This window comes from Cervus canadensis, chromosome 18, assembly GCF_019320065.1.
Source record: "Cervus canadensis isolate Bull #8, Minnesota chromosome 18, ASM1932006v1, whole genome shotgun sequence".
Classification (NCBI taxonomy): domain Eukaryota; kingdom Metazoa; phylum Chordata; class Mammalia; order Artiodactyla; family Cervidae; genus Cervus; species Cervus canadensis.
Genome location: NC_057403.1, coordinates 56,579,887 through 56,607,580, shown reverse-complemented (window position 1 = coordinate 56,607,580; position 27,694 = coordinate 56,579,887). Strand labels below are relative to the sequence as shown.

General features: G+C 49.9%; 1 protein-coding gene and 1 long non-coding RNA gene across 6 annotated transcripts in view; one reads left to right on the top strand and one right to left on the bottom strand.

Moving 5' to 3' along the window:
• Positions 1–27,694, top strand: part of PLCG2 (phospholipase C gamma 2) — a 166,498-nt gene that overhangs the window by 117,933 nt on the left and 20,871 nt on the right. For all 3 annotated transcript variants that reach the window (XM_043434869.1, XM_043434867.1, XM_043434868.1), the window contains exons 23-31: positions 680–776; positions 2,058–2,124; positions 3,951–4,108; positions 8,416–8,518; positions 9,983–10,192; positions 12,092–12,237; positions 13,318–13,432; positions 14,350–14,517; positions 19,345–19,433. In XM_043434869.1, the coding sequence (XP_043290804.1) occupies positions 680–776; positions 2,058–2,124; positions 3,951–4,108; positions 8,416–8,518; positions 9,983–10,192; positions 12,092–12,237; positions 13,318–13,432; positions 14,350–14,517; positions 19,345–19,433 (1,153 nt within the window). The remainder of the gene's footprint in view (positions 1–679; positions 777–2,057; positions 2,125–3,950; positions 4,109–8,415; positions 8,519–9,982; positions 10,193–12,091; positions 12,238–13,317; positions 13,433–14,349; positions 14,518–19,344; positions 19,434–27,694) is intronic.
• LOC122420120 overlaps positions 4,955–27,694 on the bottom strand; it is a 41,609-nt gene continuing 18,869 nt past the window's right edge. The window contains exons 2-6 of one of the 3 annotated variants that reach the window (XR_006263184.1): positions 16,447–16,449; positions 14,065–14,208; positions 13,141–13,385; positions 12,303–12,444; positions 4,955–5,087 (exon numbers count right to left, since the gene is read on the bottom strand). This is a non-coding gene — a long non-coding RNA (uncharacterized LOC122420120). The remainder of the gene's footprint in view (positions 5,088–12,302; positions 12,445–13,140; positions 13,386–14,064; positions 14,209–16,446; positions 16,450–27,694) is intronic. The other 2 variants (XR_006263183.1, XR_006263182.1) reach the window with 2 other exon arrangements.

Below are 27,694 nucleotides of genomic sequence, written 5' to 3'. Positions count from 1 at the left end.
AGGCATCAGACTTGCGGGCATCTTGGAGGTGCGGCCAGTTTGCTTGAGTCAAGACATGTACAAGGGTCGATAATGTCTCATGTTATTAGTGTTGCTACCAAGGTGGGAAGGTCAGGGGTGGGGGCACAGTTTTAGCTGAATAACAAGAATTAGCACTATGGAGCGCTTCACATGTAAACGCAAGACGATGTTAACTCCTATGGTCCCAGTAAGGTCCTCAGAAAGGGATGCGGGGACCACCCCCGCACCAGATGGAGGGTCTGAGGCTCAGGGCACCGGTGCAGTTGGTGGTAGAGCTGGGACTCAAGTCCAGACCATCTGACAGCAGACCCTTCCTTACCCCCACCCCTGTCTCTAAATTCACAGCCGTCCCTGAAGGGGTTGGGCCTCCGCCAGAGCCAAGCTTTTGTCTTGTACAGTATCTGATGCCCACTTAAAGCACTGAAACTTCGGACTCGGTGGTCTGACCAAACACTAGGATCACGGTCAGGGAGTGGTGAGCCCCAGCAGTCACTGCTGGTGGGAACAGCAGAGGACCACAGCTGATGACCCCCTCCCCTGGTCACCCGGTCACTGGCTGCCTCCCTCCCGCCCCCAGCAGCAGGGAGCTAGCGAGCAGTAATGAGGGTTAACACTGTTCGGCCCAGGCTTCCTGACAATGCCTTCTGTGTTTCTGTAGGTGGAAAGGAGACTATGGAACCAGAATCCAGCAGTACTTCCCATCCAATTACGTCGAGGACATTTCACCAATGGAAGGGGAGGAGGCGGATAAGCAAGTGAGTCTCCATCGTTCGTAGCTGGGAGGGACCCACCGATCCTGTTCTGGGGGCTCCATGGACACATTTTTGCACGCGTTGCCCTGAGCTCCGGACCAGGGACAGCAGAGTGATGGGGAAATCAGCACTGAGTTGTGGGTGGAAAGTCACTTGACCAGACAGTCAGGTTTAAGTCAGGTTGTGCTGGGCTGGAAGGCTTTGCATATGCAGGAGGATTCCCTCCAGAGTGAAAACAGCCAGACAGGGAATTTGTCCTTTGCTTAAACTGACTTGCAGATGAAACACTTTTAGCTTGGCCAGCCAGACGTTCAGAACGTGTTCGGTGTGAGTAAGCAAGCTGGCCCACATGTGGGGTGAGGGGAAGCTCTCCTGGTGATGTTGCAAACCTGGTTTCTACTCCTCACTGCCTCTTGCTCAGAAAGCTTGAAGAGCAGGTACTTTCAAGGTGACAGCAGTACACCGAGGCTGAAATCTTAGACTTTCTTCTGAGAGAGTTGGGGCAGTCAGGGAAGGCTGCATGGAGGAAGGGACCTTTGAGCGTTAAAAGTCAAGTTAGAGTTCAACAGTGAGAGAGCAGCAGGAGGGAATTCCAGGTGGGAGGTATGGCCTGAGCCAAGGGGTGGTGGTGGAAACTGTGCTCTGCCTGAGGCAGAGACATGATCCTCCCAGCTGTGTCTGAACCACGTTGCCCTTTACCCACAGTCAGCATTAGCCCCGTGGAGGGTGGGGATGGTCCATGCAATGGGCAGATACACAGTTCTACCAACTTTCCAGAGACCAAGATACTCCCATCTCATCTGGCCTCCAGGATGGAAAATGTGCAGTGGAAGGAAGAGCTGGCAGATGGAGCAGAAAGCCTGGAGGCCAGACTGCAGAGCTTAGGTGATGGTTCTGTAGGACACAGGGAGCCACAGAAGGTTCTTGAGCTGGGCTGGAAAAGGAGGCCAGTCCCATTTCATAGTAATGTCAGAAGGGTCTACGGTGTTTTTTTTGACACCAGATCTGTGGAAACACTTCGAAACCTGCTCTAGACTGCACAAGGCACGTTTTTACAGGTTGGGAAATGAAATGCTGAACCTGCCAGCACCTACTCGCCGCTGGGTCCCCGTCAGCAACAGGCTTCATTATTTAGCTCTCTCCCCATGGATGTAGCCTGTAATGAAAATGCATTTTAAACAGTTCCACAGGCAGTGTCTCTGCTAAACGGTGTGCTTTGGAAACCGGTTATCTTTTTATTATTCCCGTTAAGACGAACGTGAGTTATGTCTTGTTTCTTCACAGATTATTGAAGACAATCCCTTAGGGTCCCTTTGCAGAGGAATCCTGAATCTCAACATCTATAATGTTGGTATGTGCACATGTGGTCTCAGCCTGGATTCCCACCCAGGTCCCCCCCCCGCCCCCCAGCCTCCCCTTTGGACTTTCCCGGGCAGGGGGTGGGGCTTTCTAGCCTCAGCTGGGGTACTGAAGCTGAGTACTGGGCCAGGCTGGTCAATGACTTCATCTTATGTCTCATAGATTGTTACGCTATTAACATCTGTAAAGTGTGAAAACATTCTGGTGCGTAGGTAACAAGTGCCGGACGGGTGTGGGCTGCTGTTATTCCCAACACCGTCTTCCTTATTTCAGGGGCCCGCCTGGCTTCCCTGGGCTTCTCTTGGAGGAGCTGAGACATCCGTGCAGTGGAGTGTGGAGTTGGGGGTGTCTGGCTCTCAGCCCAGCTCCACCTCTCAGGCCCTGTGAGACCCTGCGCCTGTCATAACCCCCCCGCCCCCAAGGCTGCAGCTTCCTTCAGCTTAGCTGGGTGTCAGGAAGCCTGGCCTCCACCCTCGGAGCCTGGGGCAGGAGGGAGCCCACAGCCTCAATGGGCCCGTGGTGGCAGGGGTGTGATCTGCGCTGCTTCTGGGGCCTTTTAAGATGGAAGGGAGCAGTGAGGAGAGGCTTTCTGGGCAAGAAGCCACAGCAGGTTGCTTCTCTGGGGCTGCCTAGGTTTCCAGGGCCGGCTTCCGTGTCCTCTGCTCCTCCCACCCCGACACCAGCCCACCGCAGCCCTTCAGTCCATTAGCCTCAGCAAGTGGGAGAAGGACTCTTACTCCTGTTAACAGATGAGAAAAGCAAGCCCCGTAGTGACCACAGGAGCTGCCTGGGTTCCGCTGCGAATTATGGGATGGACTGGATCCAGGGCTTCCCTGGTGGCTTAGATGGTTGTCTGCTTGCAATGTGGGAGACCCGGGTTTGATTCCTGGCTCGGGAAGATCCCCTGGAGAAGGAAACGGCAACCCACTCCAGTATTCTTGCCTGGAGAATTCCATGGACAGAGGCGCCTGGTGGGCTACAGTCCACGGGGTCACAAAGAGCCGGACAGGACTGAGCAGCCCCACTGGATCTAGGGCATTTGGAGTGCTGTTCTCCCCTCTGTCGCCCTTCATATCACCATGGGCTGCATCTTCAGAGCGCAGGCCTGTGGCTCAGGGGAGGGGAGTCAGGTCTGAGTGGAGCCTCAGCTTTGGCCGCTGCCAGCTCTGCGAACTTCCGGGGGCTCCTCTGCCTCAACAAGTCTCTGTTGTCTCCCCCGTGAGATGGGCAGAATGGGAGTAGCACCCCAAAAAGCTGTGACGAGGATGAAATAAGATACAGTGGGATGTGTTCTGCTTAGAGCACTGCCTGGCAGATGAGCCCAGAGATTTTAGTTTTTCCTCTTGTAGCCATCATTTTCTCTTTCTAGAACATACTTTCTCTGCAGAGAGAACCGATTCCATGCCTAGCTTCTCAGGGCTGCTGGCCATGCGTGCCCTACGCCCGTTACTGCAGTCTCTGTCTCCATCTTCGATGGCCAGCTGACTCCTCGGTGTCTCGGGCTCCCTCTTCCTCTCCTTCCTGTGATGAGGATACTGGTTCTCAGGTTTAGGGTCCCCCTGGAAGGCAGGGATGCTCTCCTGAGATCCTTCTGTACGTCTGCGCAGACCCCCATTCCCAGATAGGGTCACATTCACATTTAAGACATGCATTAAGACCCACACCACTACCTGATCCAAGGTAGACGTCCCAGTCAGCCCCGACATCCACAGTGATGGTCAGCTTGGGGTCGTAAGAGAAGTGACATGGGAACTAGAAGTTTGGTCATCTTGGCCTTCTGTCAGGCTGACCAGGACTTCTGTTATCCTTTTCCCAAAGTAAAAGCCCCACACGGGAAGAACCAGAAGCCTTTCGTCTTTATCTTGGAGCCCAAGAAGCAGGGCGACCCTCCGGTAGAGTTTGCCACGGACAGCGTGGAGGAGCTGTTTGAGTGGTTCCAGAGCATCCGGGAGATCACCTGGAAGATGGACACCAAGGTAAGCCTGGGCACCCGGGCTCCGCTGGGCCTGGTCCTCTGCCGAGGTGCGGGTGGGTCCAGGCCACAGGAGGAGCAGGCCCCGCAGCCACAGAGAATTTGGGGGGGAGTGGCAGGGAGGGGAGCTCAGACAGCAGGAGCATTGCAGATTGGAAGGGGGCGGTGGGTCTTCCTGGGGGGCTGCGTCTCGTGGTGGTGTTTCATCATCACACTGCCGTCGTGCCTGGAGGACCTGGGGACGTGCTGCCATCTCTGGGATGATGGAGCAAGGGGCTGTCTGCTCTTTCTTGTGGCCACGGAGCCGGGAAGAAGCTTTAGGGTCCCTGTGTGCCCAGCTGCTTCTCAGTCAGATCCTGACTCAAAGGACTGACTCCAGAACTTTCTCAGGATCTCCTGGACCCCTCTGGCCTCTGCTTACAGTCGACAAGTCTCCCTCCTCCAGTGTACTTGGCCTGGTCTTTTCTTCTCCCTGCTGGGGGCGACTTCACAGTTGGACAGTCTCTGGTCACTAGAGGCCCCGGGACTCATCTTTTCAACACCCTGGAGTAAAGACCTCTTTATAAGACTCTGTGTTGAGGGCTGTCTGGACGGGCACCTTCCCTGGCATGCCTCCCATCTTCCTCCCATCCCAGATCCTCGTCAAGAGGCCTTACGTATGGGTCCTTGCTCTTTGCAAGGCTTGTCACGCCGTCATGTCAGTCACTTGGGATGAACCACGAGCTTGTGGCCAGCAAGGCTGCTCCCCCCTTTCCGGGGCCGTCGCATCTCTGCTCTTGCGCCTCCAGTGCAGTACCTCTCCGAGGCACGGGGGTGGGGCGCCACTGTCCTGGGGTTCATCTGAAAGATGGTTTCCCCCGTCTTCTTCCAGGTGTGTTTTTCACTGTCGGTTGAGTGGTTGTCATCGTGATCTGAATGGCACTGTTTGCCAGCCGGTGGTCCTCTGAGCGTGTTCTAGTGTGTGACGTTCTGGGCCGCTCTGGCTGCAAATAGAGAAATGGGCTAATGAGAAAGCGTTTAGCCACCGTTCCTGTGGACCTATTCTTAGGCACTCAAGCCTCCTCCGAGTGTGGGGCTGGGAGGGGAGAGGGCATGGCTGTGACACCCTCTGGCCTGGTGCTTCCTGCCTGCTAAGTCGCTTCAGTCGTGTCCGACTCTTCGCAACCCCATGGGCTGTAGCCCTCCATGCTCCTCTGTCCACGGGGATTCTCCAGGCCTAAGAATTCTGGAGTGCGTTGCCACACCTTCCACCAGAGGATCTTCCCAACGTAGGGCTCGAACCCGTGTCTCTCAGGTCTCCTGAATTGGCAGGCAGGTTCTTTACCACTGGTACCACCTGGGGAGCCCTGGCTCTCTCCGTTTCTTCTGGAGGAAAACGCGACTTCGCTGGAAGATTGTCTCCCTCATTCCCCACCACAGGAAGGCTTTTGAAGCTAAGCCTAGCTCTTCAAGGCTGCTGTTCTCTGCCTTTGGTCTACATTCCTTTTAAAGTAGCGTTTACATCTGCTAAGTCTTCTCGTGGTGATTTCCCTGGTGGCTCAGTCAGTAAAGAGTCTGCCTGCGATGCGGGAGACCCGGGTTTGATCCCTGGGTCAGGAAGAGCCCCTGGAGAAGGAAATGGCATCCCACTCCAGTATTCTTGCCCGGAGAAGTCCATGGACAGAGGAGCCTTCTCATGTTGGTTATGAATGTTCAAAAAACAAAACAAAATCAGGCAGCAGAAGTGACCAAGGTTCTGTGCTCGGCACAGCCAGCTGTAGGAGGGGCTGGTCTGGGAACAAGTAAGGTGGATCCATCCTGCCACTGGGAAACAAGCATGAGCTGTGCCCTCAACTCACTCCTGGGAGCTCCTCACCGAGGCCCTGAGAACCTGCCCAGGGCCCTGTAACTTTACATCATCTCTGGCTTCTTTCGGTCGACGGCAAAAGATCAGTCACTGAGGTCTGTCTAGTTAGTTTCCAAAGCCTGACCAATGAAGGGTGCTCTGATGCCAAACTCTGGGACAGCCTCTGGGCAAAACTCTATGGGCCTGGAAAGGAACTGTTGCACAGTTTTGAAGTAGCAGCCGGTGTTTTAACTTGAATTGATTCTGCTTTCTGCTGAAGTTGAGAGAAAAAGTGATGCTCTATAATCTTTCATTGCTTTGTGTTCTGTGAGGCCGGGGGTCCCTGCCCTGACACCGGTGTGGCTTGCCTCGCTCTAACCTGACTTTAAAGCGGTTGTATCATCACTAGAAGCGAACTGTGTCATTACCGGGGTTTCCTCTCCCCAAACAGCCTGTGGTGAAGATTGTGTACCAAGAAGACCACGCCAGGTTGACGTAGGGACTAGGAGAGCACGCCTGAGGTTTGAGCTGATCCGAGGCTTCAGTCTCCCTGAAGCCTTGGCCATGGACTGACTGACGCCGTCTCTGCTCCATGCCTGCCCCGCCGCACCAGCCCTCTGAGCCTCACCTGTGCAGCTTGTTCTGTGCCTCGGGGCTTCAGGGCATGTGGGAGCGGCTGGTGGAAGCTGGGTGTGCTTAGATGAAGTTGGCAGATATCACTTTCCAATCTGCCCTGGTGAGGTGGTTGCTGCCTGGGCTCAGGTGACGGGCTTGTTTGCTGGTCACTGCTGGGGTTCACCGGGGCCTCGGGACTTTCGTCGGCGGTCCTGGGTAAAGGCATTCTCACAGCAGACTTCGGCTGTCCTCCCCCGCTTATTTAAACAGTGGACGCTCCTGTCCTTGGCCTGGAAAGGTGTCACTGGGGCAGTCCGTGTGGTACCCTTGTTTCTCACATGCCCAGCGAGGGGAGAGGCTGCCTCCTTGAATTCGCACGGTAGCTGCAGCAGGGAGGGACCCACGTTAGCCCTGTCATACAGATGAGGAAACTGAGGCAGAGAGGCTCGATCGCTGGCCCACTTGGCAAAGCCAGCAACTCGGGCCAGCTTTCAGACCCGCCCCCGAGTCCAGTCCCCGCCGGGTAACCGCTGGGACACTCCTGTCACCACCTGTCACCTGAGGACTCGCCACCCGTGAGGGGTCCTGCTCCCCAGGGACCTGTCTCAGGGTTGGGGGGGTGGACACGGGTCTGGACACTCATGCTGAGAGGCCCCAGCGTGGGACAGTCGGGTGAGGGACGGTGCAAGGCTGGGTGAGGCTGTGGGCATTCCGGAAGGTGTGGGGGACGCAATGTCTCTTTCCTGGTCCTGGATGGAGGTCTCCAGGAAGGCGTCCTGGAGAAGGAGTGAGGCGGCGGGGTCCAGAGGAAGAGGGACCCACGGGCCTGCCGGAGAGGGAGGGGGGCGAGGGGCCAGGACGGGCTGTGCTGTGGTTCAGGGGGACCCGGCGTGTGAACCTGGGGGCACTGCAGAGAGGTCTCCTCCGGCACTGGGTGGCCAAGAGTGTGGACGGAAGAGACAGATCCAGAGTGGGGACACGGGTGAGGCTGCTGCTCGGCCTCTGGGCTCGGCCCGGGCCTGCTGCGGGGCCTGGGGTCAGCCGCTCACCCCGTCTGTGTGTTTCGGGTTCTTTGAGGAACGGAGACAGTTTTCCTCTCAGGGATCGGGGGGCTTAGATAGTATCCATCGAGCCCTCAGTGTGTGATGCCTGGAGCCAGGCAGCGCCCGCCCCCGCACCCCAGATGCTGAATGTTGCCACCTGTACTTGATAATCTTCCCAGGGGGTCCGTCCCCACCGTCGCCCCTGGGAGGATGAGTCCGAGGCTGGCAGGGCTTGAGAGGGAGGCCTGGTTTGGAGTGGAGTGAGTGGCCTGTCCACGACATGGGGATGGACTTGACTGTGGGGTCCTCCAGAGGCGAATGGCTCCCAAATCCACGGCGTGTGGTCTGGTCCCCGGGGGCCCTTTGCACAGAGCAGTGCATGGTTCAGGGGAGTGAGTGAGCCACAAAGCTGCCGTGGCCTACGGAGATCCCGAACTGGAGAACTAGGGTTTTAGATGAGCTCTAAGAGTGGTTTTGGGGGGCCGGATAGGGCGGCGGGTGAGAGCAAGAGGGTCAAGGAGAGAGGCAGTGATGAAGAAGAGCCCTCTCCTCTGTATTCTCGAGAGCCGCGGTCGGAGACTGAGCTCCACGCTGCTCCTGGGTCGGGCAGTGTGGTGGAGAATTTCTGCAGGCAGAGGAAGCGGGGAGCAGGGCGGGGGTTTGGGGAGGGAAAACTCTCCGCCACTGTGATTTGCGCATGCGCGAGGGCCAAGCGGAAAGCAGGGGAGAGACTCAGAGGAGGAGGGCGCCCGCCAGGTGAGCTGGAAGAGTGGGGCTTCCCAGGGGCCAGCTTGAGAGCTGAAACTAAAGACGGTTGGCTCCACACAGGAGAACAACATGAAGTACTGGGAGAAGAACCAGTCCATCGCCATTGAGCTCTCGGACCTCGTCGTCTACTGCAAGCCGACCAGCAAGACCAAGGACAACCTCGGTACGCTGCCGCCGCCTCCCCAGCTTGGCGAGCACGGGTTCCTTTCCGAGCCTGGCGCTGTCACGCAGCATGGTGACCGTGGAACCTGCTCACTCTGCGTGCCAAGTGGGAACATCCCCGTCAGAGTGTCCTCGGGGCCAGGATGCTGGTGAAGCAAGCCCTCCTGGGTATCTTTAGAAGGAGAAACCCTCTTAAGGGGTGGATTGGTTGTTTTTTTTCCTGCCAACATAACCAATTACTACACATTTGGTGGCAGAACAACATATGTTTATTCTCTCGTAGTCGTGGACAGAAATCCAAAGTCAGTATCACTGAGATGAAATCAAGGTGTCAGCAGGGCCCCTGCTCCCTCCAGAGGAGGATCTGGTCCTGGCCTCTGGCAGCTTCTGGTGGCCGCTGGCATTCCTTGGCTTGTGGCCACGTCCCTCCAGTCCCCACCTTTGTGGTCGTGTTGCCTTCTCTTCTCTGTAGTCACATCTCCCTCAACCTCTCAAGTACAAAGTTTCACTTAGGGCCAGGTAATCTCCCCACTTCAAGCCCTCCATCTGCCAAGTCCCTTTGAAAGAACATAGTCAGGTTCCAGAGATCAGGACCTGGATATCTTTGGAGGCCTGCTGCAGGAAAATTCAAAAGTGGATCTTTGACCACATTTTCCAAAGCAGCAAGTTCTTTGCACTAATAATGGTCATATTTTCTTTCCCCTTTCAAGCAACTCCTGTAGTTGCTTGTAATTCCAGGGCAGACCAGAGAACCTGTAATTCCAGGGCAGAGAGAGAGGCAGTCCTAAACCCCGGAGTTCATGGTCACCCGGAGGCTGGTCCCTGGGCACCTCTCGATGTCCAGGCTGGAGCTCTTAACTGGAGTCGGCCAGGCCCGGCATGTTTAGGAGCTCTCCCACCTAAAGCAGAGCTTTATCCAAACAGCTCAAGGATTGTTCGCGTTTCCCTCTACGCCGCTTCCCATTCATTGTCCCTCCTCAGGCACCCCATCTCCTCTCTCTCTCCCCTTCCTGTGGGAGGGCGGTTCTCCCTCCATCAAGATGCTGGGCTCACTCATCTCACGTCTGCGACACCTTCACTGGGGAAGCCAGACCCCTGTCTGTGTCTTCTGCTCCTCAGATGTCCTCCCTGCTGATCCCTTCCTGCACCACACCTTTCTATAACTGTATTCTGTATCGCTTTAGTGGTTTCCTGCACAAGGCTGCTGGTAGTTTTAAACAAAAAAGCAGATTACATTAATCCTAGACTAAGAGGCAGTGGGAACCCTGGGCTGCCTTTTCATCTCTGAGACTTCTCCAGAGGGCAAGAGCCCGCTGCAGAACCAGTTACATGGGGATCGTTACAACCACTTGAACGTCTCCGAGAGAGGTTCTGGGTTGCATTTGACGACCTGCACATCCTGCCAGTGGCATTAAGAAAAACCCACGAGACACAGGATAAATGTTGACTCCCTCTCTTTGTGCAGAAAACCCCGACTTCCGAGAAATCCGCTCCTTCGTGGAGACGAAGGCTGACAGTATCGTCAGACAGAAGCCCGGCGATCTCCTGAAATATAATCAAAAGGGTCTGACCCGTGTTTACCCCAAAGGACAGCGGGTGGACTCGTCCAACTACGACCCCTTCCGCCTCTGGCTGTGTGGCTCCCAGATGGTGGCGCTCAATTTCCAGACTCCAGGTAAAGGGGGCTGATTGTGGCCAATAAATCTATGACGGGGCAGCATTCCAGGTACATTCTTCTGGGGCCGCCAGTGCGATGTGGTGGCCGGAGCACGTAGCTTTTCTTAGGAGCCGTCAGAGTTCACCCAGCGTGCTTGCGTGAGGTCCCGTCCCTTGCGTGGAGCGGTGAAGGGGACCACAGGCCATGCCAGGCCTTTGTGTTTGGCGGGCTTCTCGATAGTAAGTGACAGACACGGGGTCGGTCTGGTGTCAGGGAGGAAAGGAAATGCGTTTGCTCATGTAATTTAAAAGTCTAGGAGTGGAGCTTCAGGCACAGCTGGATCCAGGTGTCCCGTGGCTATGTCCTGGCCCCCCTCCTCTTTGGGGCCATCTCTCTGTGGCGGCTTTCTGCTCGGGCTCTCTTCTGGAGATAACCATCTGCTGGAAAAAGCCAACACGCCCAACTTCTTCATGCAGAGGGTAGCGTTAATTACCGTGCATGGTGTAGAGGCACTGTGGTGGTTCTCCCAGCCTCTTTGGAGGACCTGTTCATCAGTACTGTCTCTCTCATGTTGTTTTTGTGCCTGCGTCAAAAGTCCACTGCGTGGAACCATCATGTCCTCAACTGGCACCCTGCTGAAGCAGGCCGAGGTGACTTCCCTTCACTGCTTTTGCAGATGGCACTGACCCCGTAACCTTGTGTGAACCTCCCTTCACGCGTGGGAGCACCTGTGGTGCAGGGCGGATGCAACAGCTTTGAGCAACTTGGCCCCGAGCAAAACCACTGCACGCTGGTATCCAGGAGTGTCTGGGCAAAGACACTCTGCCAGACCTCCTCCACGGAGACTGTGGGCGGGAATGAAAACTCTTTCTGGCTTAACTTCACCACCTTAGTTTTAGCAAACGCCTGTCTTTGAAAGTGAAAACTGGTATCACACTGGTCAGAGCTTCCCTTACTGGTAACTTCTCTGAGTAACAGAGAAGTTAACCAGTTTTTCATATCCATAAGAAACATAGGCATTTTCTTTTCTGCAGACTATATTTGTGCTTCTTATTTTTCTAAGGGGGTGTAGGTATTCACAGCAGTTATCAGATTTCTTAATAGGTTAAAGTTACCTGTCAGTGGACTGAAACAGATTTTTCTAAAGCATGTCAGATTCTATGGAAATTTTCTCCTGTGTAAAAATGTTTAGCTTTGAGTACATTCTGGACTTTGTATCATACTGGGAAAGTTGTCCCCAGTGTGAGCTTTTTTTTTTAATCCAATTTTCTTCCAATAACATGAGTTTTTAATGAATTTTTAAACCCAGTTTTAAGTCAGATACCTATTTTAACAGCCACCTCAAATGATTTTTACCTTTTATTGGGGTATAGTTGCTTTTGTAGTGTTGTGTTAGTTTCAGCTATACAGTGAAGTGAATCAGCTGTCTGTGGACATACATCCTCCCTCTTGGACTTCCCACCCCACCCCTCTCGGTCAGCGCAGAGCTTCGTGCAGAGCTCCCCGACTACACGGCAGGTTCCCGCTGGCTATCTGTTTTATAGATGGCAGTGAACACACCTCAGTCCTAGTCTCCTGCTCTGTCCACATGTCCGTTCCCTACATCTGCGTCTCTGTTCCTGGCCTAGGGTCATCAGTGCCGTTTTTCTAGATTCCACATATATGCATCAGTATTTGATACCTGTTTTTCTCTCTTGGACTTACTTCACTCTGGGTGATAGACTCTGGGTCCATCCACCTGTCTAGAAATGACCCAGTTTTGTTCCTGTTTTATGGCTGAGTAGTATTCTGGTGTATACATGTGTCACATCTTCTTTATCCAGTCATCTGTCGGTGTGCCTGAGATTACTTCTGGAGAAGCCCCGTGGGGCCCCCTTTCTTGCCCTGCTCTCAGCAGCAGCTCTCTCTCCTCCCCAGATAAGTACATGCAGATGAACCACGCCCTGTTCTCCCTCAGTGGGCGGACGGGCTACGTCCTGCAGCCTGAGAGCATGAGGGCGGAGAAGTACGACCCCATGCCACCCGAGTCCCAGAGGAAGATCCTGATGACCCTGACGGTCAAGGTAAGGCCCCGCCCTCTGCCTGGCCTCCTTGTGTGAACCGTCAACACCCAGACACGGTTGAGGACCTTCACTGTGGTGCCCGCCAGGGTCGTTGCAGGGGCAGAGAGGCGGGAGGGCGTCTCCCCAGGTCCATCGTGGTCACCTCCCCTTGTTGTTGGTGGGGCGAGTTACAGATCCATCTCTTGCTGGGATCAGCAGGGTCAGCATCTGGTCAGAGAGAGAGAAATAAAACAGGTGCGACATGGCTCTCTGCTCTTTACTGAGGAGAGGGCTTATGGCCACTTTGAGGGATGGAAGCTTTTTAAAACACAGCCAACTTTTAGACATTGCGTTGTCTCTTAGTGAAGAGTTTCTGTTTTCTCCTGTTTGGAAACTATGCAAGGTAGGGAAATGAATTGTGTTTCTCATAAGATTAAGGGGGCTTCCCTGGTGGCTCTGATGGTAAAGAATCTGCCTGTAATTCAGGAGATCTAGGTTCAGTCCCTGGGTTGGGAAGATCCCTTGGGAAAGGGAATGGCTACCCACTCCAGTGTTCTTACCTGGAGAATCCCATGGACAGAGGAGGCTGGTGGGCTATAGTCCATGGGGTCTCAGAGAGCCAGACATGATGGAAGTGATTCACACACACACACACACACACACACACACACACAAGATTAAGGAAGAGACACTGAGGCATATGTGACCAAAGGTCTTAAAAGGCTCATTACAAAAAGAATTGGACATTCTCCCCATCCTTTCCCTGGAGGAGCTGGGAAACTGAGTGAGCGAACTCTGTCTCTGTAGGTGTCCCCCGGGTGTTGTGACTCTGTGTGCAGGGAGGTCTCCCTGTTGAGTCTGGTGCGGGGCTCTGATCCTGGCTCATCCTTGCGGGCCCTGGGACTCTGCCCTGACTCCACTCACCCGTTTCCTCGTCCACAACAGGGAAGCGGTGGGGGTGTCTGCTCCCGGAGGGTGTAGCACCTCACCAGTGATGAGGAAGCGAGAACCCACCCATGTAGAACTCTCCAGCTCTGCGCAGGGTGGAGTGCGAGGGGGGAGGGGCGGAAGAATTCTAACACTTGGCTCTTGGGGTCCTAGGTTCTGGGGGCCCGTCATCTCCCCAAACCCGGACGAAGCATCGCGTGTCCCTTTGTGGAGGTGGAGATCTGTGGAGCAGAGTATGACAACAACAAGTTCAAGACGACAGTTGTGAGTAAGTTGCCTGGGTCCTTCCCTCACTGAGACTTCAGGCGAGCTGAGTCGCACATTGGGGGTGCTGGTTGGCGGGGCTTCACTAACGCACTGGTGGCCGGGTCTTTCCCGTCGTGCCCCTGCCCTCTGTGGGCAGCTCGGAGGGGCAGCGGAGGGCATGGGACTCAAGAGCTGGACCCACCGCGGTGTTTCTCAGCCCGTCACCCACGTCAGGAGGCCTGGGCGAGGCCACGGCTCCCTGTGCCCATCACGCTGGAGTGTCCCCTCTATGGATCAGCCCCCACCTAAGTCCAGGGCTCAGAGAGGATGCGGCTGACCCGCCCCCAAGGCTGCAGCCAAACTTGGGTGATCTGAGCCCACAGTGGGCGGGAAGGCCCAGAGAAATGGCTTGTTCTGCCACTTGAAGCCTGGGAAGAATTGAACTAGGGGCCTTTCTGGGCTTGGGATCGCTGGCCCCTGGTAAAAGGCAGGGATAAGAGCTCACAGACTGGCCGGTGAAGCTGGCCCTGTGGAGGGTGAAGGTCGCCTCTCTTCCCTGCCCCCTGAGGCTGGCTCTCCCCAGGGACTCCAGAACCCACCACCTGTTCAGAGCCTGGCCCACCTCCCCCACCAGATGAGGGATGTGGCCCCCACCTTGTCTTTTCTTTCTTACAAACGTGTTGTTGCTCTGTGGGCCACCTCCCATCCCTCCCACGTACCAGGGAGTTGAGATGGGAGAGCTCTAAGGAGAGGTGGTCCCGTCCGCTCTGCTTACTGAGGGCCAGGTCTGCGATGCCACTAAAAAAAAAAGATCAGATCTTGGCCTAGATGTGTATCTACATGGCTGCTAAGGAGATCCAAGCTGCTGGGTGTAGAGATGGTGAGCTGAGAAGGGGCAGGACAAATGGGGCCCCTGAAAGAGCCTGGATCTTCTTCCAGATGACAATGGCCTCAGCCCTGTTTGGACCCCAATGCAGGAGAAGGTGACGTTTGAGATTTATGATCCCAACCTTGCATTTCTGCGCTTTGTGGTTTATGAGGAAGATATGTTCAGCGATCCCAACTTTCTGGCCCATGCCACGTACCCCATTAAAGGAATCAAGTCAGGTAAGGCCCCTTTTAATTACAGCGTTCAGTTTTCTTGGCCTCATCTTTTGGTTCGCATTGCCGGCTTTTGGGAAGAATGGAGCCTTTGTCTTGGTTTGTATTCAGTCGTGGGTAGGTTGAGCAGTGGATCCTCATGGGAGTCCCGTGAGCAGGACAGAGACAGGGAGGGAGGCAGGATGGGGTGCTGGGCGGCTCCGGGGGGCTCCTGCATCCAGCATTGGATTACTACCTGACGGTCCACTTGGCACTGTAATTGGGTTTCGTTTTGGAAACTTAGACTCTGTTGGCCTCTCTCAGGCAGGCTCAGGGGCTGGTTAGGTGCTTATAGGGGAGGACAAGGCCCAGAGCCACGGCCTTAGGTCCCTTCTCCCCGCCTCGTCCTGGGCAAGTCATCTGGGCTGTCAGAGCATCACCTTCCTCTTCTCTGAGGTTGGCTGATTCACTTCTGATGCTCTCCCATGCTGGGCAAAACAACCCCCTGCGTGCCTGGAGAGGGGCCCTGTATTTCTGGGAAAAAACAGCCACAGATCCTCACTGGTCCCTGTTTTTCAAGGATCATTTTTTCAAGAGAAAAAGACCACTCTCCTTTTAGTAATTTGTATACACAGATAGTCTTTTCTCTTGATGTTGCTTGAAAACCTTGGGTCTTATTTATTTATTTTTTTAAATTCTTTCTCAACTTGGAAACATATTAGATACTCCCTAAATTTCTACACCTTTCTTTGTCTCTGCCTTTGATCATTTCTACAACTAGGTGAGTGTGTGTGGGGTGGGGGGAAATCCAGGTTCCTGGACCTGTCCCAGGGTGTTCTCATTCAGGCCCTCCGGGGTGGGGCCCAGGAACTGCATATGCAGCCAGCTCCTCAGCTGACACTTGGAGAAAACTGAGCGAGACCTCGGCTGCCCCCTTTTGAGGAAACACATTCCCACTTGAGAAATACTTGCCTGATTAGAAACACCATACCGTTTTCCTGATTTGCTAAGAGCAGTGTACACTCGTTTGTAAGTCCGAGAGGCCCGATTTTGCCAGTCCTCTGGGTTAACTTACCCCCACTTCCCAGTAAACGACATTAAACTCGGCTATTTAGCTGCAGGACTTCTGCACTCTGCAAGTCACCTCCTTTACATCAGTAAGTCAGGCTTACGATGGATGTCTTTTTTTTTTTTTTTTCCATAAACAATAATGTATATTTTTGCAACAAATAATGTGGCAATAATGCTCGTAAATCAAAAATTAGAAGAGTACTAGGGTAAATAGACAAGAACATTGTAAGGGGCATTCCCTGGTGGTGCAGTGGTGAGGATTCCATGCTTCCACTGCAGGGGGGCACAGGTTTGATCCCTGTTCAGGGAACTAAGATCACACACTCAGTGCAGAGCTGCCAAACAAACAAACAGAAAATCCACATTGTAGGGGATTCCAGTTCCAGTTCAGTTGCTCGTTCATGTTCAACTCTTTGCGACCCCAGGGACTGCAGCACGCCAGGCCTCCCTGTCCATCACCAACTCTCAGAGTTTACTCAAACTCATCTCCATTGAGTCGGTGATGCCATCCAACCATCTCATCCTCAACTTCTCCTCCTGCCCTCAATCTTTCCCAGCATCAGGGTCTTTTCAGTGAGTCAGCTCTTCGCATCAGGTGGCGGCGGATTTCTCTGTGGTAGTTGTGCCCCTCCCCTCTGGACACAGCAGCCCTCGGACGCGTCCCGCACGGAGCAGGGGCCCTGCCGTGTCGCCCTCCAGACGGGGTCCTGACGGAGCCCTGCGCCCCTCCCAGGACCCAGAGAGCAGCCAGCTGATGCGCAGCCGCCTTAACTGGGTGGACTTCTCTAGAAAACGCTGTGACTGAGCTTGGGGGGATTTAGAGCACAAAGAACATCTCAAGGATGATACAGAATGTGACCGGCTGTGAGATGCTCCCAGGAAGACCTTCTCTCCCGCTCCTGCCTGGGACATCCATATTCATGGAGGGCATGCCACAGAATAACAATACCTTTGTGCATAAGGCTTCGGGGGGCCTTCTGAGCTCGAAAATAAACCCTGCCCATTGTTACCAGGAATGCACTTAAGCCTTTAAGCCAGCTGGAGCTCAGCAAAGAGGGAAAACAGCATTTATTGTGCTCCGTGCCTCAAAACTCTCTCTCTCTTAATCCTCGCAGCAGTCCTGTGAAAGGAGTTTTATCATCTCCAGTTTTTAAATATAAGCCCTCTGGGGCCGAGAGATGTTAATTAACTAGCTCAGGGGTCACGCACCTGTCCGACCAGAGCCTGGGATTCAGACCCGGGAATGCCTTGACTTCAACCCCATGTTCTTCTTACTCTGCCAGCCACCCTCGGGGCCGCCGCAACTCCTGACCAGCCAAGTACTGATGCTGCTTCAAGCGGTGTCTCCGTTTCCCTTTCCTCTCAGGTCTTGCTTGTGTCAATCAGAATATAAATGGCATCAGTTTCTAGTGAAACTGGCCAGCACCTTTCAGCCCCATCCACATGAAGGGCTGCTGGTAACAATGAGACTTGGGCGGTGGCAGGACGTCTGTGGACCTAGAGACGTCCCTCCGAGGGCAGGGGCGGAGCTCACTGCCGCAAACGGGGCGGCCTGCGCTGGGCACTGGGCTGGCCCACTCTGGGTGGGTGGGCAGCCTCCCTGAGCATCAGGGGGCGCTTTGCACTGCAGTACGTCCTGGCAGTCGATGAGCACCTACACTGACAGCTTCCAGAGACCAGCTCCGTAGAGGTGCAGAACCTCAGCCCCGGCCTCTGGAGTCAGTATCTGCATTTTAACAAGACCCAGAGGTGATTCACATCTTAGCATAATTCCTAACACGTATAAGGGGAAAACACTTCAGAAAACTTCTGTACAGCAGAAATCAAGGAGAGCAGGGTCCCCCAGAATCCTTCAAGGAGAAGAGTGTGACCTGAGAGTTTTGTGCCCACTCAAGTGTAAAATCAAAGGATGGATATGTTCAAACTGGCATAGTCCGGGGATTATATGTTCCCATGAGCTCGTACTGAAGATCACAAAAGACAATTTTAGCCAGCCAGAATATCTAATGGAAAAAGGTCAGTTCAGTAAGGAGGTGGTGAGCATTGGACATTGAAAAAAAATCATTGTGTGTAAGTTTTACATCACAAAAAGGACACTGGACAAATACTGAGTTCTTGTTCATGAGATTCATGCTGACAGAAGAAGAAGTGTATAGATGTCTTCATCTTTCTTTGAAACAGGAAGTAAATATCACGCAATAGATTAGTGGGTGGATAAGCATAAGTAAAAGGTTAACGTAAGATTTAAGTCGTGGGTGTTCAAGCGTTCCTTATTGTATTCTTTTGGCCTTTGCTAAATATCAGGAAAACTAAGCCTCCCTTTGTGGGAAAATTATGGTTACAAAATGGAATGCAAATATTACATACTACATCAATGTGGAAATAATAATACAGTTTACCTAATTAGGGAAGGGAAAGGGAGAGATGCTATGAAGTTATGTAAGCATGCCAGTGTCCTCATCATAAGTGGCACAGAGGGAGAGATTCAATAGATATTAGTTAAAGATGATAAATCAACTAACAGACTAAAAGGTTCTTAGATAGAAGGATAATCATCAAACAAGCCAAAACCTGACTGGCGGAAGGCACTTTGTGCGTTGCTTGTCCCAGAAAATCAGTATATACAAGGCAAATATAAAGCTCTCAAGGTAAAAATCTCTACTTACTAATAAGCCACAGGGATGTACTGTATAACAGCATAAAGAATGTGGTCAGTAATACTGTACTTACTTCGGGACAGATGGTTACTGGAGTTATTGTGATAATCATTTCATAGTACATGCAGATGTCAAATCACTATACGATATGCTTGAAACTAATGTTATATTGTACATCAACTATGTTTCCATTTAAGAAAAAGCTTTGAAGTCAAACTAGGGCTACATAGTGAATCCCTAAGATACAGTGTTCAGTGGAACCTGTAAGATTCAGAATGGCTGGTTTTAAAGGAAAGGAAAGGCTGTGATTTTAAAGGAAACACACACTGCATAGATGATTTTGGAAAGCTGTTAACAATGGTTCCTTCTGTAATAAGAGGTACGAGTGGGTGGGAATGAGATGTTAATTTCTGCTGTCTATTCAGTTCTACTGCTCTATCAAAACAAGCCAAACAACCAGCCTTTAAGATGTGTTGCCTTAAACATTACTCACTGGGGAGGGGTGGGGGGACTGCAGCCCCATCTTAACCCTCTCCCTCAATAAAAAGAAACATTTAAATGACTGGCAGACACAGGTCCTCACTACAAATAGGGAATGGCAAACTACAAATAGGGAAATGGCATCCTCCTTTTAGGGGAGGATGATCAACAGGGCAAACTGCCAAGGGATGGAAAGATTTCTTCCCAGTGGACATCTTTGAAAACACTCGCTCGTCCCAGGCTTTGTACAGGGCTGAGTGAAGAAGATGGATGTGGGGATTCATTACTCCTTTGCCTCTTTTGGGCTCAGGAATATTTAAGGGACGGAAACCACAGCTGTAGAGCGTCTGAATTCAGTGTGCAGTGTTCTGTGGGCTTTAATTCTTCCGAGCCATCTGCATTTCTAGAGGGCAGGCATTTTTAACTTCATTTCTCTGGCTGGACCTGGCAGTCAGGGCGTGTTCTGCAGCCCCACTCCCCAACCATCAGGCGTGGGGTGGGGAGGGACCTCTGGCTTCCAGAAGGGAAGTCAGCCCCCCAGCACGGGGCCTGCACCTCTCCGCTCCGTGCACTGGGCGCCTGATCCCTGGGTACTCCAAGAAAAGCAGAGATCTGACGTGAACTGGTTTGTGTTTTCGACCTGCAGGATTTAGATCTGTTCCTCTGAAGAACGGCTACAGTGAAGACATTGAGCTGGCGTCCCTCCTGGTTTTCTGTGAGATGCGGCCAGTCCTGGTGAGTGGAGAAACACCAGTGGGGGCTCACTGAGCCACGTCTGTGGCAGGGGGGAGGTGGAGACGACCTCTGAGTGTGGCTGAAGGACTTGGAAAACATTTGAGAGCCATCTAGCCAAGCGCGCCACACCATAAAAGGAGGATTCCTTTTAGCTACACATGTCCTCCGAGGTCCTCGGGTTTTCCTTCCAGTGGCCTGTCTTTTTGCAGGATGCTGGACAGGTCTATGAATAGGGTTGTGTTGCTAGAAAGGGGGAAGCTCTTTGGAAGTTCCCTGCTTTCATTTCAGAGCCAGGCAAGACGAAGCCCTTCTGGGCACACTCGCCCTTCCGGCGTGCTTTCTTCCACCTGGTATTCTGGTACTCCCTTCCAGAGTTCCGCAAGTGTCCCATAGGGTCTCGTCACGGCTTGTCCTGCAGAAGGAAATTCACAGACGTCAGCTTCCCACAGGGAGCGGCACTCCCCTTGTGGTTCTTTCTGCTCTTGGTGGAGCCTGCCTTCTTGGTTCTTTTGGTTTGTCGAGGCCTTGAAGATACACAGTCTCTGCGCTGATGAACCAGTTTGGGTTGGCTTGGTGGAAAGGGCTTGGCCTGTTTGAACTATGAAAGAGGATGAGATAAGGCTGGTCGGACAAAAGCTTAAGAACGCACCACCAAGCGGTGGGTAGCTCAGGTTTTGGGCTTGATGGTGTGTGTTGCCATCCTGGGGGCTTTCCCGGTGGCTCGGCAGTAAAGAACCTGCCTGCAGCGCAGCAGACGCAGGTTCGATCCTTGGGTTGGGAAGATCCCCTGGAGGAGGGCATGGCACCCCACTCCAGTAATCTTGCCTGGAGAATCTCATGGCGAGAGGAGCCTGGTGGGCTACAGTCCATGGGGTCACAAAGAGTTGGACACGCCTGAGCGACTGAGCACATACACACATGCATGGTGATTCTGGAGCCTCAGAATTTTCCCGACGGCCACCCCTATAAAATGAAACCCACAAGGGCCCACGTGTGGCCACTAGTTTCACAGGATCCTTCCGTTCCCTTCCTGCAAAACTCAGCATGGGTCAGGTGAGTCTGTGGTCACCCCAGTTCTCCTGGGATGACCTGGTCAGTGCTGCATGCCTCATTTTATCACACCTTTTTTTTTTTTAAACAAATTGCAGGGTTGTGACAAGTCTGTTGGCACCATTTTTCCAACAGCATTTGCTCTCTCCATGTCTGGGTCACATTTTGATAATTCTCTTATTTCACATTTTTCCTTTACTGTTCTATTTGTTACAGTGATCTGTGATCTTGGCTGTTAACTATTGATACTGTGCCTTGTTCAGATGATGGTTAGCTTTTTAAAATTTTTTTAGCAGTGTAGTCTTTTCAGTGAAGGTAAGTGTTTTTAAAGACATAATTAACAGGCTATATAGTATGGTGGAAAGGTGACTCTTCTCTGTACTGGGAAACCAGAAAATTTGCGTGACTCGCTTTATTGTGGTGGTCTGGAGCCCAGCCTGCAGGGTCTCAGCTGTGCCTGTGGAGCTGAGCATCCAGTGGGGAGGGAGACGGCAGGGCCGGGGCCTGTGAACAGCCATAGCCGCCGCCCGCACAGCAGAACCCTGGAGAGAATGCCAGGCTTTCTGCATACCTCTTTGCCTTGCGTTCAGTTTTTACAACCTTGAGTTTTCCACTTCAGAGCATTTTAGAAGTATCAAGATGGGAGAGGATGAAAAATACAAAGCACAGTAGGCAGGGGCCAGAGAACCTCAGTGATGGTTTGTTGGTATAAAATAAGCTCATGATGATGAAATTGTCTGAAAGGATAAAGGGATGGATAATGGAAGGTTTTTCCATTTTGAAACAAATTTTAAGTGTTAGTGTTTTAGACTCTGTCAAAATAAATGTAATGTTTATATGAAAATTACAGTTTTCACTTGAGCCTTAAACTATGGATCAAAAAAAAAAAAAGTCACCTTTCATGATTCTAAGTGATAGAAATGCTTGGACAGGAAGGTTTTCAAGTCCTTCCTTTCCTGGTGGTCCTTGTTGAACATTTGTGTGCACCCTGCTCTGCGAAGCTGTCATAAACAATCTGGAAGCATTGTAAAGAATTTAAATGATTAGGCATTGCTGGCAGCAGATAAAATTAGTATATTTAAAAGAAAACGTGTGTATTCAGGCTTGACCCTTGGTGAGGGAAACTTCTGTTGGGGAGGTCCCTGAGAGGGGAGCAGGGGGGAGAAGGGGCATTGCATGGGGTTCCCAGGGAAAAAGCTGTCTGAGAAGGTGCAGGCTTCATCGCTGCTGCAGGTTCCCGAGCTTTTAATTCCATGGTTGTAAGGCACTCACAGGCACCATTGGGTGTCTCTGCCCACACTGTGATGAGGGGTGTGTTTGGGAGACCTGGGCATTCTGGGTGCCCAAGGTCAAACTGAGTTTTATTTATCACTGTGTTGCAAGGGGGGCACTGGCAGAAAGCTTTATCTGAGCAAATGATTGATCCAGCAGAGCTGAGATGGAGTTTACTCATGACACATTGGCTGAGGTAAAGAGTTTAAAGCCCCAGAAAACTGTCAGTAAGCACATTGAGCCCTTTCTGAAGAAGCCATTTAAATGTCACAATCACTTATCAATTCTGTTACTCTCTTAGCTGTATGCGTGGTTTACAAACAGTGTTTCTAACACCATTTTATTACCTCGGATATTTAATTTGACAAGTAGGAAAGGAAGCAGGGGGAGGTTGGAAAAGCCACAAACCACCTGCACACCATTTCTGTTGGCATTCTGGTGTCTTCCCTTTGCCTGGTCATTGTTTTGCACATGATATTTTCATAGTTGGGTTCATATAATATGTATGAATATGTGCCCTTCTTCCACTTCACAAGTGATGCTAAGCAGTTTTCCATGTTACTATGATTGTCAAAGCCGTTAAATCCCTATTTCATCGGGTAGAAGGCCTTAACTTACGTAGCCTTTCTCCCACTGATGGACAGGTACATTGTTGTGTACTTTTCTTTTTTACTTTATAAATAATGAAGATCTTCGTATATCATCGATTAAAAATTATTTCCTGAGGCTAGCTCTTTATAATGGAGTAACAGCTCAAAGACGGGGGGCGGGGAAAAGACCATATATTTTTGGATCCATGTCGATTTGTTCTCTAGAATAGTTTCTTTTCAGTTGTATGATCTCCAATCCTGCTGTTAATTGCAAAGGACCTCTTTCACTCAAATGAGCTAAACGTGTGAGATTCGGAAGCACGGGCATGAGACAGTACGGAACCTGGGAGAGTCGCCCTAATCCGCATCGATGGGCAGGCGGCCGCAGCTGGAGGGTGTGTTTGAGAAAACTGGCTGCCCCGGGACCTTTCGGACGGATCCCCGGGTGGGCGGGGCTGGGTGGGGCAAAGGTACAGGGGTGGGGTGGCCTGGTGGGAAAGACAGGATCTGTGCTTCCTGCTGGGCTCAGCCAGAGCAGACCTGTGGATTCACACGTACCCTTTGGAGAAGGGCTAACGGGGCGCATACTCCTGGAGGATAAGCAGGGGGTGCTACACTCTGGGACACATCAAGGCAATAGAGACAGATCTGTGGACATGCAAGATTTCAGACACAGTGTGTCCCCAACTCGAGAGAGAGCTTGATTCCATGATAGTCTAGAACCAAAAATAATCAAATGTATCAGCAACAGCCAGGAATTAAAATACAGGCATCCTAAAAGGTTTTAGCATTTATGCCTGTGAGGTCAGGAGGCAGAGAAAGCATCCTGCCGGGGACAGTTAATTTTGATATTGTGATGTACAAAGGAAATGTTAAGAAACTGAAAGTAACCATCATAAGAATTGTTTAAGCAAAGGAGAAGAAAAAAAATAGAAACTTGACCAAGAGAGTAAAAATTATACAAAAGGATGAAAGAAATTAAAGAAAAATATAATAATTAATATGGAATGGACATAACATATTTAATTAGGTGAATGGCCTGGATTCTATTAGAGAAGAAGCAAAGAAATGGAGCAGTGTGATGTTTAGAGGAAGTAAGTCTAATAAAAGGTCATCCCCTGCCCCCCCAAAACCAAACAAACAGGAATGAGGAGTTACTGGGGAAAACTGGGAAGAAAAAGTTAATGCCAAAGTAGAATTTAAGGGAGAAAGTGCTAAAGAGCATTAAGAGGGACAATATATAAGGACAGAACGTTTACAAAAAGGATGCAGAAGTCATAGATGTTTAATTAGAAACCATCATTACTGTGTTAAACATAGAAAACAAAAGCTCATACAATAAAAGTTTACCTGACTGAAAACATCTTTCAGAATCTGGATGTCTAGTATATAAAAAAAATCATCAAGGACAGATGATCAAACTAATGACTAACAAGTTAGCTTTAAGAGATACACACTTAGGTCCTACACCTGGATAATGTACATTGTTTTCTTCTGTTTCTCAAACTTGATTGAGTTCTTGGTCACAAAACCTGAATAAATTATAACCTGATAAAGTTGGAAAGATAATAAGATGGAAATAAGAGGGTCAAAATATTCCCTATTTGAAAATAAGGAATTCTGAGATGAAGAAAATCAAGTAGATTACCCCAAAGTAAGTAAAACAGTTTATGCCATAAGTATATATAGGAAAGTCCTTGCCTTGAAACTGCATAGGGACTGAATATTTATTTAAAATAAAAAAAGAGTAAAGATAAGTCAACTGAATGAAACAAATGCTGATTCATTGAAAAGATTGATTAAATAAACCCTTTGCCTGCTTAACAGAAAGGAACAAAGTAAGGGCAAAACCATACAACAGTAAATATTGAAAAGGAGGCTGAACCCCAAAGAGTAAGATAAATAAGTTTGAAAACCTAGGGCAAATGGGTGACTGCCCTGAAGAATGGGCTAAAATTGTGTCAAGAAGCAATAGAAACCTTGGCTACAAAGTCCTATAGAAAACACCTGAAGGGTAATAAAGCACCTATCAGGTAGTAGATGGTGTTAGAGCTGTGTTCAGTCTGGGTTTAAATAACACAATTCCAAATTTAATCTGCTGGAGTCAACAGAAAACCAGAAATGCTGCCGTTAGCTTGTCTTGAAGTTGTATAACTTTCATATCAAAACTGGAAATAGTATGCCTCCTTCTCCACCCATAGATCAATGTCAGTTATGAATACAGAATTCTAAATTTCTAGAATTTAGAATTTAGTATTCAGAATAATAAAATTCTTTTTTAGAATTTAATTTAGAAATTAATAAGTAGTTTCCAGCTATTTACTGGAAGAACAATATATTACAAGTAAATAATGCAAGGATGATAATGCAAGGATGGTTTATCACTAGCATAGATAGCAACATAGTGAGTAAAATAATACCTTTAGATTTAGCAAATGTAACCAATTAAAAGAAACAATATAAAGTGTGGTAAAGAGATAAAATTTTCTGCTCACAAATTATGGCTATATAGTTTTTTAAAAGGATCCCAGTTTTAAGGAGACTTGTTTATTTGTTGTATATTTATTAAGTCACTGTATTCTAGAAATAACAGTTGGAAAAATGGGATGGGAGGTAGGGACAGATGGGAAATGTCATTCATGATACTGACAAAAACAGTAACATGGTAGAAAGAATTTCAATAAGAAAAGAATAGGGCCTGTGGTGGAAAAGTATGAAATCTTACTGGAAGACAAAAACCAACCTGAATAAGCAGAAATATATACAACCCTTCCAAAATTAATGTTTGTTTGATGGAAATCAGCAGTATCAGTGTAAACTCAAAATACATACACACAGGTATAGAGAAATGAACACGTTTGCATTAGTAACTGTACGTATGTGCATACATACCCAAGCTCTGTCTACTCAGAGTGCCTAGAACAACTGACACCCCGGAGCAATGAGCACATCCAAGCACCCACGTCTTCCTTTCTAAATGTCATTCTCCGGTAAAAGAAGTCAGAGCTCTAGACAAATGGTTAGTCTGAAAGCTGGGACAGATGAAATATGAGCCTGGGTTATACTGAAATTTCAGTGAGTTAAGAAGAGATCAAGAAAGGATGGTGACACATCAAAATCTCTTAAAGGCCAAAGCTGGAACAGTTTGAGCAGCAAAATAATGATACTGGATTATAACCCATGGACATGTGAGTGTTTAATAATGAGAGACATAGAGCTAAAAATAAAAGCAAGCACCCAACCAAAAAATGGGCAGAAGATCTAAACAGACATTTCTCCAGGAAAGACATACAGATGACCAAGACAAATGAAAAGATGCTCAACATCACTAATTAGAGAAATGCAAATCAAAACCAAAAAGATGCAAATCACACCGGTCAGAATGGCCAGCGTCAGAGCATCTACAAATAGTAAATGCTGGAGAGGACGTGAAGGAAAGGAAACCCTCCTATGTTGTTGGTGGGAGTGTAAACTGGGGCAGCAACTATAAAGAACAGTATGGGGCTTCCTCAAGAACATTAAAAATAGTTACCATATGATCCTGCAGTCCCACTCCTAGCCATGTATCCAGACAAAACTCTAATTCAAAAAGATGCATTCACCCTTATGATTATATAGCAGCACTGTTTACTATAGTTAAGACATGGAAGCAAATGAAATGTCCATGGACAGATGGATAAAGAAGATCTAGTGGGTATACACACATACATACATGCAGAAGAATATTCAGTTCATTTCAGTCGCTCAGTCATATCTGACTCTGTGACCCATGGATGGCAGCACGCCAGGCCTCCCCGTCCGTCACCAACTCCCGGAGCTTGCTCAGACTCACACTTGTCCATTGAGTCGGTGATGCCATCCAACCATCTCATCCTCTCTCATCCCCTTATCCTCCTGCCTTCAATCTTTCCCAGCATCAGGGTCTTTTTCAATGAGTCAGTTCTTTGCATCAGGTGGCCAAAGTGTTGGAGCTTGAGCATCAGTCCTTCCAATAACTTGGCCATAAAAAAAAAAAATGAAATAATGCCATTTGTAGCAACATGGATAGACCTGGAGAGTAGCATACTAAGTGAAGTCAATCAGAAAGAGACAAATACCACACAATATCACTTACATGTATAATCTAAAATATGGTACAAGTGATCCCAAGAAACAGAAAAAGAACAGACTTGTGGTTGCCAAGGTGCAGAGGAGGGATCGACTGGAAGTCTGGGGTAGTAGACGCAAATTATTACACACAGGACGGATAAACAGCAAGGTCCTACTGTACAGCACAGGGAACTAAATTCCATATCCTGGGATGAACCATACTGGAAAAGAATGCGAAAAAGAATGTATATATAACTGGGTCTCTTGCTATACAGAAGAAATGAACATTGTAAATCAACTATACTTCCATTAAAAATAAAAAAATAAACACTGAAAAAAAATTTATGCAAGATGAGGGAAATAGAAAATCAGCAAGGGACCACAACTGTCCAGATCTATCAATGGATGCTAAAGCTCAACTTCGAGAGGAACAGGTTATTTATGTAAAGTGCCTTGTCCTAAGAAATTTATTTGGAAAGAAAAACAGGCTTACAGTGGATGAACCCAGTAGACACCATCTTAACCAAAAATGATCAGTGTCACCACCAGTAATGTCTGACATCACATACCTCCTGAGGAGGTACTCACTTCTGCGGCATTTGGGCCAAAGCTGCAGAACCTCAAACAAATTTTGAGAAAAACCCAGACAAACCCTTGAAATGCAGCATGTTCTACAAAGCGAGTGACTGGCAGTCTTCAAAAGGGTCAAGGTCATACACAGTAGAAGGTGATGGGGCACTGAGGAAAAGTCAGAGATGGGAGGACTGGAAGCCGCTGCAACTGCGTGTGCTGTGGGTCCTGGACTGGATCTTGGACCAGAGAAAGGACAAGGGTGGGAGAGCCGGTGGAAGCCCCAGAAACTCTGTACTTAGTTAACAGTATGCTCCAGTGCTAGTGTCTTAGTTTTGACCCTTGCTCTGGTTGTGCGGGGTGGTAACCCTGGGAACCCTGTGTGGTCCAGAGGACGGAACTTGTTGAACTCTTCCTGCAGCTTTTCTGTACGTCTACAGTGTCAACATAAAAAAAGTGAAAGGTAAACGCACTGGTGGTGGTGGGGGGAACAAACAGAAAAAAAACTAGAGATAGAGAATTCCATGAAGGTTTTGTCACAGGTCAGATAAAACTTACTGCCACAAGATTCCAAGGATTTTAAACTCTAAATTACACACATACACACACACACACAATCTATCTAAAACAAGGGATAAAAGAAGATGGAAGGGTTCAAAGTAGGAATAATAATAAAATTGCAATGTAAAC